This window comes from Dipodomys spectabilis, unplaced genomic scaffold, assembly GCF_019054845.1.
Source record: "Dipodomys spectabilis isolate Male_0828 unplaced genomic scaffold, ASM1905484v1 ptg000125l, whole genome shotgun sequence".
In the NCBI taxonomy this organism is placed as follows: Eukaryota; Metazoa; Chordata; class Mammalia; order Rodentia; family Heteromyidae; genus Dipodomys; species Dipodomys spectabilis.
The window spans coordinates 813,751-827,466 of NW_024870802.1; the positions used below are offsets into that span (position 1 = coordinate 813,751).

Sequence of the window (13,716 nt, forward strand, 5' to 3'; positions counted from 1 at the left end):
GCCAATGATGTTTTTAAAATGAAGTTGATCAATGCAAACTGATGTGGAAAGTATCTACAACTGTTAAACAATGAAGCAAACTGCAGACAAGTACATTACCATTTTCTCATTTTTCTAAATAAACATGAACACACTGGCATGCATGTGCATGTGTTCATGTGCACACACACACAGAAACACACAAATCCTGACAGCATACACACCCAACTTTTAACAGTGTCCTAACTCTGGCATGCGAGTGAGGTGATGAAAAAGGAAATTCTGATGTTTTACATCTTCATGATGTTTTTAAAAAATTCAGTAAGTATGTTATGCTCTCATAAATATATGGATATATTTAATGAAATAAAAATACACATGTATAATGCATATTTATCAGTGTATCCTTTAGAGCGGTTGGGATGTTTTAGTACTATAACATGTTTATGCCTTTGTATAAATCAAAGGACCATCAATGTGACCCTTATGACCAGCTTAAGAGGATGACTTTTTCACAGAAGACGTAACAGCACTGCTTTACTACTACCTATAAATGCATTTGGGAATATTTCAGTAGCAGATGTAGATTAATTTTTGTACAGTTTCCATTGCAAATATGCCCTTCACACAACTGTACTACCTTTTAAGTGTTCAGAATGAAAATCTCCTGCTGTTGAATTTGCAGGTTTATTTCTGATGAAAGTTTCCTGTTGTATTAAATATACACAAAAATTGATTATACAAGATGTAAAATATCACTCTAGAAAGGAGCTCTGTAGTTATTAAAATGTGTAAAATGTTTAAAGTTGTCTCATATTACTATTTGCAGTAATTAAATTTAAAAAGTTAAAATGACAAGTGTAGTGACACATGCTTGTAATCTCAGAATTTCAGTCCAGTCTGGGCTACCTATAGAGAACCTATACAAAACCAAGCAAAACCAAAACTAAATATCCTATAGTCAAGAACTGTTCTAGTAACCCTGGAATTGAGTAATAATTTATTTGGGGAGTTCACAGAGACTCAACAAATAACAAACCTTCCTGCATCAAATCTGTCCAACTGAAAAATAATGAAGGAAGAAGGGGCAAAACTATCCCTGTTGTTATTGATATAGAAGATTCTGGAGAACGTGATTTATCTTTCCAGACCAGCATTTTCTAATATTAAAACCAGGAATTAGAATAACCTTCCTGCTATCATTCAAGATGGTACCAGACCCCATATGCTTTCTCTCATAGAAACCTACCACTGCAAAACCCACAACAGAAGGGAAAGCAACCTTTCAAAGTGAAAGGGAAAAGAAAAGGGCTTTACTCTTCCAAATTCTGGTCAGATTGAGTCACTTCTTATCACAAGATAAGGAGTATGGAGGCAGCTGGAATTCTGGAGAATTGCACTAGTAAAAATTTTCCATATTGAAGTAGGAAGACCATTTCATTGCCAACTGAAGCTATCTCGATAGAACAATACATCAGGACTTTGCAAATGTTAAAACAAAACATATGAAGTTTTATTTTTATTGAGTAAAAACCCAATCATATGTATATATAATCATCGGCTAGATGAAGAAAAAGAAAGATGAACACTCCAAGACTACTAAATAGACTGATACATGAACCATCATAGGCTAATATACCAGAATTACAGCCAGGTGCTGGTGGCTCACACCTATAATCCTGGCTACTCAGGAGGCTGAGAACTAAGGATTGTGGTTCCAAGTCAGCCCAGACAGAAAAGTCCATGAGACTCTTCTCTCCAAATAATCACAGAAAAAGCCAGTGGCACTGTGACTCAAGTGGTAGAGTGCTAGCCTTGAGTAAAAGGAGCTCAAGAACAGCACCCAGACCCACAGTTCAAGACCCAGGACCAGGAAAAAAAAGTCATACACAAGTTCTCTGTGAACACAGAAAAATAACTATACATATATATATATGCATATATATACATAAATATGCAATGCAATATGGAACAGGTTCTACAAAGGAAAAATACATAGTACTATTAGGGAAAATATATGATTTCAATTAAAAGTAAGAAAGAGCTTTTTTTTTGTCTGTTGTGGGGCTTGAACTCAGGGCTTAGGAGCTGTCCCTGAGTCTCTGTGTACTCAAAGCTAGCACTCTACCACTTGAACCACAGAGCCACTTCTGGTTTTTTAAGAGTGTTTGATGGGAGATAAGTGTCTCACAGGGACTTTTCTGTCCAGCTGGCTTCAAACCGCAATCCTCAGATCTCAGCCTCCTGTGTAGCTAGGATTACAGGCATGAGCCACTGGCACCCAGCTAGAAAAGGCTTCTTTAAGGAAACATTCTGTCTAAAAATCTAAGGATGAGTTTTGACTCATCAGGTAGTTGAGAGGCAGACAAGAGTGAAGAACAAATAATTTCAAGATTCAGAAAGAGGTGGGACCCATTGTAACAATGAGATGTACAAGTCGTTATGTCGAAAAACAAACTTTACAACTTTGGTGTGTGTGTGGGGGAATCGGGTAGGAGGGGTGGGGCGGGGGGTAATGGGAAGGGATGGGAAGGGGAAACAAAAGAGGAGGCAACAATGCTCGATAAGAAATGTACTCATTATCTTGCCCATGTAATTGTAACCCCTCTGTACGGTATTTTCACAATTAAAAAAAAAAAAAGAGTCAGAAGATAGCTGCAAAGCTTTTAGTTGAAAGAAAAGTTTGGCAGTTTGAAGAAGAAGAGTGAGAAGAAGACCCTGATGAAGATAACATGATGAAGGTGGTCAGAGGCCACATGGCGAAGAGTCATGGAGGCCACATTAGGACACCAAAGAGTGAAAGGAGGGTAGAAGAGATTTTTATTGAGACATAGGTAAAAGAGAGTCGTAGCTATAACTTACATAGAAGTAATAGCTAAAGAGAAGTAAATTCAAAACATGTATTTTGAAAGTAAAACTAACAAAATATGGTAAGGGATACTGTTTACTGAGAAAGCAGAAACAAAAGCTCATCTCCCAAAATTTCAGACATAGTTTATGATGAGTAATTGAAAACAAGGAAATGGAAACTGGATAGGAGAGGATAACTAGAGAAACAAGTTCATAGTGATGAACTGATATTGAAGCATTCTTGTGTAATGTCTTTCTTACTGGAGTTTAATCAAGGCAAAGGTGTAATAATAATCTTAAAACACGTTTTTCAACTAAGGATGGTTTTGTTGCCTTCCCACTCCTGCTCTGGAAATATTTAGCGATGTGTGCAGTCATTTCGGTTGTCACAGCAAGTTCGGAGGGGGATTACTTCATCTAGTGGACAGAGGCTATTGAACACCTTACACAGGCCAGCCACTCTCAACAAAGAATGGTCTGACCTAAAATTCCAAGTGCCAAGTTTGAAAAATTCTGTTTAAAAATAACACCTATTGCAATATAGGTCAAACCTACTAAAAAAATAAGAAAAATGCAACTATGATAACCTTCAATATACTTCTTAACACTTAGATGAAAAAGACTATTCTATCCCAGAATTTTAAAACAAAATCAATTTAATTTTGGCATTAATTTACATGTCACATTATTTATTGTCATCATTAGTTTCTTGTTTCACTAATAATAAGGATAATGGTATTTTTCTAGGAAAACCTTTATATACAGTACCTTAATTTTGTTCTTCATACTTAGGAAAACTTTTATGATGTGTACTAAAGAGAAACTAAGGACACATACCAAACAATTTAAAATGGGAATTGATAAAACATTAGTATGTCATTAATAAGTGTTTAAATCAAAGAATGGCTAGATAATAGACTGATACTCTATTCAAATTCGCTTTGTCACTATTTATGAAGGAAAATCATTCTCTAAAAGATTTTGTGTTTAATCCTAACTCAGGGAAAAATTATGATTGAGTGATAAACCCACAAAACTGGAGTTCATATTGGGAGCCTTCATGCAACTAAGTATAATGATACCAGTGGGCATGCCCATTTTTAAGAATGTGAAGAAATCAATGAGCAGATCGTCATTAAGAAACTCATTCTGCATCACACACATCACCCAAGAGACTGATATTTTATGCTTATAAAACCTAATATAAAATTAAATTGCAAGTATTTTCTCACTATCTCCTAAAATTATGGCCTAAGGCAACACACTGCTAATATGAAACATTTGTTCAGCTCTAGTGGACATATTTCCTATATGATTTATGTAAAAGAAGGCTTCATTTACTTCTTCATGGAGTCAGTAATGAGGTTTACTTTCCTCATATTAATCCTGGAAAGTAAAGGAATTCCTTAAAATAAAGCCAGAAAATATGACCATGAATAATCAATAATAGTTACATTTTTAAAAACTAAGATCTTTTCTTCTTTTATAAGCATGTCATTCCAAACATCAGCCATTATTACATACATAAAAAATGTAAATAATCAGCACCAAAAACACATTTCAATTATTTAGGAAGTAAACTAGAGTAGAAAATTTCAAGTAAAGCAATAGATTATGATATTTATCCCTGAAATATAGAAAGATTATTATAGTTTCAATTGTTTCCCCCTAAAAAGAAAGGAATAAGTAAAAAGAGTTAACTTACCTGTTGAGATACTAATAACAGATCATGAGCATGAGAGATAAGAAAAGGGGGAAAAAATGGTTTCTTTATTGTCAATCCAATGAACTTACATTGTACTTTCTAGCCAGTGAAATGTTAACTTTTTAGTTATCTCTAGATGGAACTTTAAATATATATTGCATTTGATTTTGTGATGAAATCTTTTAAACTTAAAAATTACCATATTTTATAGAAAAGTATCATAGCTGACTCTTACCTTAAACATTCAGAATCACTTTGAGGCTTTTTGTTGATTTTTATTTTTTCTGCTTCAAGAGACTTGGTAGTGCAAATGGCTTCATTCTCTTCATCTTGAAGAACTAAACAATTAAAAAAAAAGTCTCACATTCTTTAAAATTAAAAATAAAGGTTATTTGTTTTTCTCATATGCAAAATACTCTAATTTTTGATATAGCTTATCAAATACGCATAGTCTATTTCATAGTCTATTTCAATATAGCAATTAAAGACACAAAAAGATCTTCACAAAATTTGTGACATTAAGAATACTAGTTCTAACACACAATTCTGTGCTGTGTGTATTCCTTTTTTTATACCAATGTGAGCACTATATCTGAACTGATTAAGTCATTTTGAAAGAATATAACAATAATAATAATAATAATAATGTGTATAATGCAATACTGTCTTCAAAACGAACTGACTCATAATAAAGTTACCTTTAAGTTTTCTTTGGAGATTAAATAACTCTTGCATCAATTCATTCTTTTGTTTTTGAAGTTCATTTAAATGGTTATTATCATTTTTCATTAACTTTATTTCTAGAAACAAATATAGCAATATCCAAAAATTAGTTAGAGAGAAATTTAATCAGAATGGTAAAGATTTGTACACTGAAAACCATAAAATATGGATGGAAGAAACTGAAGAAGACAAAATTAAACAGAAAGTTATCCCATGTTCATGAATCAAAAGAACTAATATGGTTAAAATGTCCATGCTACTCAAAGCAATATATAGATTCAATGCAGTCCTTACCATGATTCCAATGCCATTCTTTACAGAAACAAAAAGCAATTTTTAATATAGAGAGGCAGACAGACATTTTTAGAAAGCATTTAATCTATTAATTTACTCTTATCTTATTAAGACAGGGCTTTTTTGTGTAATAAATTTTTTGTTTTATGATAAGAGTGAATGTGAATATCTCCAAGTTTTCTGTGAGTTCTTAGAGTCATTTACCTTCTACTTTTGTTCATTAGTACTTTTCCTTTCTACTGGTTCCCTTAACCAAAGACTCAAGGAGACTTGTATACAAATTTCTGTAACTTTTTCATAGTGTGAACCTATCTTCTCAAGTACACAGTCTTGAACATTCTAGTTGTCTTCCTGAACTCCAAACTAAAACAGCTGGGCACTGGTGGCTCATATCAGTGTCTGATACATAAAAGCACATGATAAATATCACTGAATGAATAAATGAATGAATGTACTAAGTGAATTTCAAAAATACATTTGTAAGCCAGGTGCCAAAAGCTGTTGCCTGTAATCCTAGCTACTCCAGAGGTTAAGATATGAGGATCATGGTTCAAAGCCAACCCAGGTCAGAAAGTCTGTGGGACTCTTATCTTCAATTAATCATCAAAAAGCCAGAAGTGGAGCTGTAGCTCAAATGGTAGAGCAGTAACCCTGAACAAAAAAAGCCTCAGGAAAGTGCCCAGTTTCTAAGTTTGAGCTCCAGGACAGTGACATAAAAAATACATCTGCGATAAAAATATAGCTCCTATCCCCACAGAAAGGTGTACTGCAGTGGAGAGATAGACATGAATTATTTAGTATGAAATTACATTGCTATGAAGAAAAACTATAGAAAACTATGAGAGACCATATCCAGAGAAACTGAGCTAATCTGGAACTCTTTTAAGAGCCAGTAGCAGGGAATTTCCTGAGGAAGTAACATTTGATCTGAGATCAGAAGAATGACCAACTTAACAAGATAAAAGATAAGAGGACTTCTGAATTTAAAGTCCCAAGGCAGAAAGCACTGCAATAAGGAAATAAGAGACTGGCCAGTGCACTATTAACACAAGGGCAAAAGCTGCTGGGCCAGCTTTTGGAGAGATAGTACACTGTAGGAAAAAGACAAAACATGTTGAGAAACTTGGTTTGCTATGTTTATCATGACACTAACAAGAGATTTTTAATAAAGCATAGCATAGGAGGCTTGATATAACAGTACACTGGTAATAATACTTCAAAAATAAATAGATGGTAATGTTCTAGAAATATTAAGGTGAAAACACTGGGGTTAAAAAAAACAATAACAAAGCTGAACACTGTTGGCTCACACATGTAATCCTAGCTATTCAGGAGGCTAAAATCTGAGGATCATGGTTCAAAGCTAGCCCCAGCAGAGAAGTCCATGAGACTATTATCTCCAATGGGACTACTCAGAAAAAGCTGAAGTGGCATTGTGGCTCAAGTGGTAGAGCACCATTAGTCTTGAGCGACAGTGGCCAGGCCCTGAGTTCAAGTCCCAAGACTGACAAAAATAATCAATCAATCAAAAAAAAAAAGTCTGGAAGTGGAAAAAAGCACTTGTGTAGTACTAAGTAATAAAATCAGCTATGAAGAGCTAGAGATTTTTTTTTTTTCAAAATTCAATGTAACTGGATGACTAATCAGTTACTATCAAAAGCTTGTGGGAAAGGTCAGAGGGAGAAGCCATGGGTAGAAGGGAGAGAGAAAATTCAAGTGTCAGGAAATAACATAGGTGGTGGCACAAATTAGTAGAGGGAATGGAAGAGTAAACACTGACAGGAAAGAAGACAAATGGAAACTAAAACTGCCCTGGGAGAACAGCTCCGAAATCTGGACAAATCTGAACAACTCCTTGCCCTACTACGGAGAAAAAGTCACCACAAACTCTTTCTTGAAGGAACAGATAATTTCAGTATTTTCATTTTCTAACTAGAGAAAGAAAACATTAAAAAAAACTTTGTGAAGTCAATATAATATATAAGCACAAGAAGACCAAGCTCACTTATAAATACTGATGCGAAAGTCTTAAAGGAACAATAACAATAGAATTTTGCCATATATTAGAAACACAAGGTTAATAATGTATTAGTTAATAAAATTTATAATTATATTAAAATAGGAAAAGGATATGATCATTTACAAAGATCTGGGGTAGGAAGGAAAGAGAGAGGAGTGGCTAATAATCTGCAGTTTGACATTATGATTACTTAACAGAGATCCTGAAGCATCTCTGTAAAAGTTAGTGATAAGCAAAGTACCATCTAATAGAGTTCCAAGGCATCAGCTAATGAAATTGGCTAAGAAAAAAAGAACAAGATAACTTTTTATAGAAAAGAGACTGGAAGCAAGAGGAAAGGGCAAGTGATACACCACACAGAATCATTTCCAAGTGGGAGGATGACTGAGATCTAATAGAGAAATTTCTAATATTTCTATAGCTGGACTTCAGAATCACTACAGGGCACTGACACTCCTGCTTTTTCCTGTATTTGCCCTTTCCGCAATGTGTCCCTGCAAATATCCTATGTCTAGTTATTGTAGTATACTGAACACTTTAGTAGATAACTGCTTTATATTGAGCTTTTCGGAGCAACAAGAAATATACTTAAAGATTACAAAGGAGCCTCATTTGCAATTGGACATGTGAGATTTTGGATTTTAAGCTAATGTTACAATAGAATTTCTCAAATTTGAAAACTGATTTATTTTGGATTTTTCCCCATCTCTGTCTAACTACAATCCTGCTATTCTTCCTAAACATTTCCTTAACTCACTCCCTTCTTTCTTTGGCAACTGATTTAATTCTATATGATCATAGACTGCAATAACTTTCATACTAGTCTTACTTAAGTAAAATTTGCCCTACTACATGCTAGTTTATTTTCTAGCTTATAATAGATTAATGGTAAGATAAAATTCAGAGCACCAGTCAATCCTAACCATTATAATACTTTATATTGTACTGTAAACACTGCCTCCATATTTGTTCCTCACACTTTTTATTTCTACACACCCAGGACCTAAAACAGTATCTATCAAATAACAAATAAGAAAAAAATATATATATATATACTGGGTGAAAGGTAAAATGCTTATATAACATGAACTTCTAAGAAATGTGAAACTGCTCACAATAATGTATATATTATATATACATCTATATAGATATTTATTTACATATATGTGCATATACATATATGTGTATATATTTATAGATAGGCTTGTACATGTATACATATTCATTAGGAAAATTAAGATAGAAGCAAGAGAATAACTATGCAACAACCCAGTCTGCTTATGAAGTTAAAATTTCTATAAAATTCATTCATTCATTCAAGATAACGTATTCCCATGAATGCCAAATAATGAGATAGTAGGTTTATTCATACCCCTTTCCAAAATTTCTGCTTGATTTTCTAAATCAGATATTTCAATCTTCGCATTTTCTTTCACCAAAAGATCTCTTTTCTTTGATATTTCAAACTCATTATTGAAGTCTGTAATTTCCTTAATAAATTTTTCCTCCTCGTCTGTCATTTTTTTCTTAATAGCCTCCTGAAAAATAGAAATTAGAAATAAAACACAAATGTTGGTTGCAGTATTTTTCTTTAATTATGTAAATTAAAATAGAATTATTAACAACAAAAGAATCAATTAAACTTTCTCATCTTACTACAAAAATGCTTACTGTTTTAGTATTTATTATTTTTTTGTTGGTCATGGGGCTTGAACTCTGGGCCTGGGCACTGTCCCTCAGCTCTTCAGCTCAAGGCTAATGCTCTACCACTTGAGCCACAATGCCACTTCCATTTTTTCTTTTCTTCTGTTTATGTGGTGCTGATGAACCCAGGGCCTCATGCATGCAAGGCAAGCACTCTACCACTGAGCCACCTTTCCAGCTCCTACTAATATTTTTTAAACTGAAGTTATTATGTAATAAAAAGGCTCTCCTTCAAGTTTTGAGGTAATTATTGAGATAGAAATACTATCAGTCATCATTATATTGAGCTTATTAGTGAATTAAACTCTATAATCATATATGCCATCATTACAACATCAAATTGGGTGGCCCAATAATGACTAAACTTGAAAATCTACTGAAAAGAATGACTGCTTTATTAGAAACATATGATCAAGCTAGCATATCCAAAGAAACCTTTTTAGAAATGTAAACTGATGAAGGCAAAGTTATATACTCATTTTAAAATAAGTTCTAACATAGTTTACATATTATTAAAAATCAACAAACCATGGAAATAAGAATTTTTAAAATTTGGACAATGCAAAAAGCTATACTTTTTTACAATGCTACAATTAAAATATTATTGGACTTTTCTATTATTTTTAAGAGATAACTAATTATGAACCACAGAAATTGGCCATGTTATTCAAAATGACTACAGTTTTTGGTATTGACATTTGAACTATGTTTTAAATATCATTAAATGTATTTTCTTTAAAATATCAACTAATCACAAGTCAGATCAAACCTCTGTCCAGTGTTGTTTCTGACATAAACTGTGTCAATCCCACATCTATTCCTAAAATGTGACCTCTTGAAATCTGAGCACTTTTCAAAGTCTTGCACTACTCTTTTTAGTCATATTACAACTACAAAAATTTCTTTCAGGCAGTTGTAGTTTACATCTGAAACCCTAGCTCATCGGAGAGCTAAGATCTGGATGATCACTATTCAGAGCCAGAATGGGCAGAAAAAAAACGCACCTAAGATTCCATCTCCAAAACAACTATTGAAAAGACCAGCTGGTGGTAGAGCTCAGCGCAGAGTGTCAGCCACCAAGCAAGCTAAGAAAGCACAAGGCCATGAGTTCAAACCCCAGTGCTGACAAAACAAACAAATTGTATTACATCCTTGCCAATAGAACTCTTTCAATTTATATTACATTACCACTAATTTTAAATAGGGCTTAGCATTTTTCCTTATTTAACTAGTACTAGCTGCCAATATGCAAACAGATAATTTTCTAAATGTGTACTTTTTAAGCATATGAAATAGATTTTTCTAAATGGTTGGAGACTTACAAAGGTTTGAAGAAGCATATTCCTTTGGTTTGTAATTTCACTGCACTGTCTTTCCAGAGCATGTTCATGAGTTTTTGAAAGCTGTAAGAGGAAAGATTTTTCAGATAACTGTTGAACCTTTAAAGTAAAGAAACAGAAATTAGAAGGAAGCAATTAATTAAATATCTGAACAGATACGTATAGTATAAAATTTCTTCTGTATTAAATCTTTAAACCACAGCATAAAATTCACACTAAACTACTTAATGAATATGTACCATCTTATAAGCACTCCATAATTTTTTTTTTGTCAGTCATGGACCTTGAATTCTGGGTACGGGTGCTGTCCCTCAGCTCTTCAGCTCAAGGCTAGAGCTCTACCACTTGAGCCACTGTGCCACTTCCAGTTTTCAGAGTGGTTTATTGGAGATAAGAGTCTCACAGACTTTCCTGCCCAGGCTGGCTTTGAACTGTGATCCTCATATTTCAGCTTCCTGAGTAGCTAGTATTAAAAGTGTGAGCCACCAGCACCTGCTTTTATAATTACAATTTTATAGCCTTTTTCTCCCTGAAAGACTACTGGCTTCTCAAGGAAAAGTCATGTTTTCTTTTTCCTCCCTATACTTAGCACAGTTCATTCCTTATAGACTAAAGCTTTCTCACAATATACAATAAAACTGCTTCTTCAAGTCAGCTCACTTGAAAAGAACACATGTATTCTCATAACTTATTATGGGTGGATAAATCATTCCTATAACTAACAAAATGAGTATAATATACAAAATACATGTAAAAAACAGTCATATGGTTATCATATCAAATAAAACTAAATTTCTCAAGGTTTGTTGTTGTTTCAACGGTACTGAGGTTTGAAATCAAGGACTTACTACTTGCTAGACAGGTGCTCTACCACTTGTTCCAAGCCCCAATCCTTAGAGCTTTAGCTGTTTTTTGATAGGGTCTCATACTCTTGCCCCAGCCTGGCCTAAGCTCACAATTCTCTTATCTCTGTTTCCCAAGTAATTGAATTGTGCCCGTCTTCAGATAGATTTGGGGAACTTATTTTTTACTTCATTTATTTATTCTGAGGGATCTTACTTTATTATCGAAGTCTGCAACAGTTAATTAGTAATGCTATATAAACCAGTTTAATTTAAAGCCATCTTACCTTCTAGACATTTAACCAACAGATTCCTTGTAAACAATTACAGCAACCAACAGAGATGTGTTTCATATGTATATGAGGAAAGAGGGCTTTTTCTATTCCCTAGTTCACATAAGAACTCATTTATTTTAAAACTTCACTTGGTTCTCAAGAGCAGGTAATATAATAAACATTGATATCAGATATGTAACTATTTCATTTGGACTTAAAAATGGTAGCTCCTGAGATATGGATATGAAAAAAACAGCCTGATATACAAAAGCTAAGACTAATGCTAAGCTAAAAATAATTTTTCTACAATTTTCAGTACTAGCCCTCACAAAAACACATCACTTCCAGTTTGGGGCTGTTCCCATCCCTACAGAGAAAAGAAGAAGGATATAAATTCACCTCAAATTGCAGAAAGCAAGATTTATGTTAGTTATAAGAACTTCTCAAGGTGAAAGGCAGATTGTGAAATCTCTGTCCGAGAAGATATTGAATAGTAAAGAATACAGGAATAGTCTAGTCTAGAAGCAAATGGTAGGTTTGAAGACACTTTGAAATATTATTGCTACAAAATCCTAAGAATACTGGCATTTAAAAAAAGCAATTGAAATAAAATAAAAATATGGATCTTATATATTAGAACACATCTTCTCACACCTACAGTACAAAGTGCTGTTCTCATCAACTCAATTTTTTTTTGTTATTGCATGTTGTTTTATTTTTTTTATTTTATTTTTGTGAACATACTGTACAGAGGGGTTACAATTACATGGGCAGGATAATGCATACACTTCTTATCAAGCATTGCAGCCTCCTCCTTTGTTTACCCTTCACATCCCTTCCCAGCCTCCCCCTCCACCCCCCCCACTCAATCCTCCCCACCTCCCTCGCCCACCCCCTCACCCAATTCTCACCCCTCCCCCGCCCACCAACGTTGTTGTAAAGCTCCTTTTCAACATGACAACTTGTACTTCTCATTGTTGCAACAGGTCCACCTCTATCCTTAAACGACTTGTTTTTCCCCATCTCCTCCACAAGTTATACTAACATCAAATACAGTGAAAGCAGGGGTTATACTGTGGGGGAGGGACATACAAAGCAACAAAGAGATAATCTTATAAATGCGTTACAAACAAATGCATGGAAGAAAAAAACATTAGAATACATATCTAAGGGTTCATTTTCCTAACATCACATTATCTGACCTTTTCCGCTTGACTCATACATATACTAGATATTGCAAATAAGGGAAACCATGGGACCTATGTTTCTTTGGGCCTGGCTTACTTCACTTAATATAATTTTTTCCAAGTTTTTCCATTTCCTAACAAATGGGGCAATGTCATTCTTTCTGATGGAGGCATAGAATTCCATTGTGTATATATACCACTTTTTCTTGATCCATTCATCTACTGAGGGGCATCTGGGTTGGTTCCATATCTTAGCTATGGTAAACAATGCTGCAATAAACATAGTTGTGCTGGTAGCTTTAGTGTGGTCTTGTTTGTAAACATTTGGGTAAATGCCCAAAAGTGGGATTGCTGGGTCATAGGGGAGCTCTATGTGAAGTCTTTTGAGGAACCTCCATACTGCTTTCCAAAGTGGTTGAACAAGTTTACATTCCCACCAACAATGAAGTAAGGTTCCCTTCTGTCCACAACCCCTCCAGCAGCTGTTGTTGTTAGAGTTCTTGATTTTTGCCATTCTAACTGGGGTGAGGTGGTATCTCAATGTTTTGATTTGCATTTCTTTTATGGCTTGGGAAGTTGAGCATTTCTTCATGTGTCTATTGGCCATCCTTCTTTCTTCTTCAGAGAAGTTTCCTTTCAAGTCTTTAGCCCACTTATTTATTGGGCAGTTGTTTCTTTGAGGATTGGTTGTTGGGGGATTTAATTTTTTGAGTTCCAAGTATAATTTAGATATGAGACCCTTGTCTATTGTATGTCTAGTGAAGATCTTCTCCCAATCCGTGGGCTTCCTATTGATC

The 13,716-nt window shown here is 34.2% G+C and overlaps 1 protein-coding gene across 1 annotated transcript in view; it reads right to left on the reverse strand.

Annotated features, from left to right (window-relative positions):
- The window catches only part of Ccdc172 (coiled-coil domain containing 172), a 54,255-nt gene that overhangs the window by 12,577 nt on the left and 27,962 nt on the right, over positions 1–13,716 (reverse strand). The window contains exons 3-6 of the mRNA XM_042689692.1: positions 10,598–10,714; positions 8,944–9,109; positions 5,233–5,334; positions 4,770–4,872 (exon numbers count right to left, since the gene is read on the reverse strand). Of these exons, the coding sequence (XP_042545626.1) occupies positions 4,770–4,872; positions 5,233–5,334; positions 8,944–9,109; positions 10,598–10,714 (488 nt within the window). The remainder of the gene's footprint in view (positions 1–4,769; positions 4,873–5,232; positions 5,335–8,943; positions 9,110–10,597; positions 10,715–13,716) is intronic.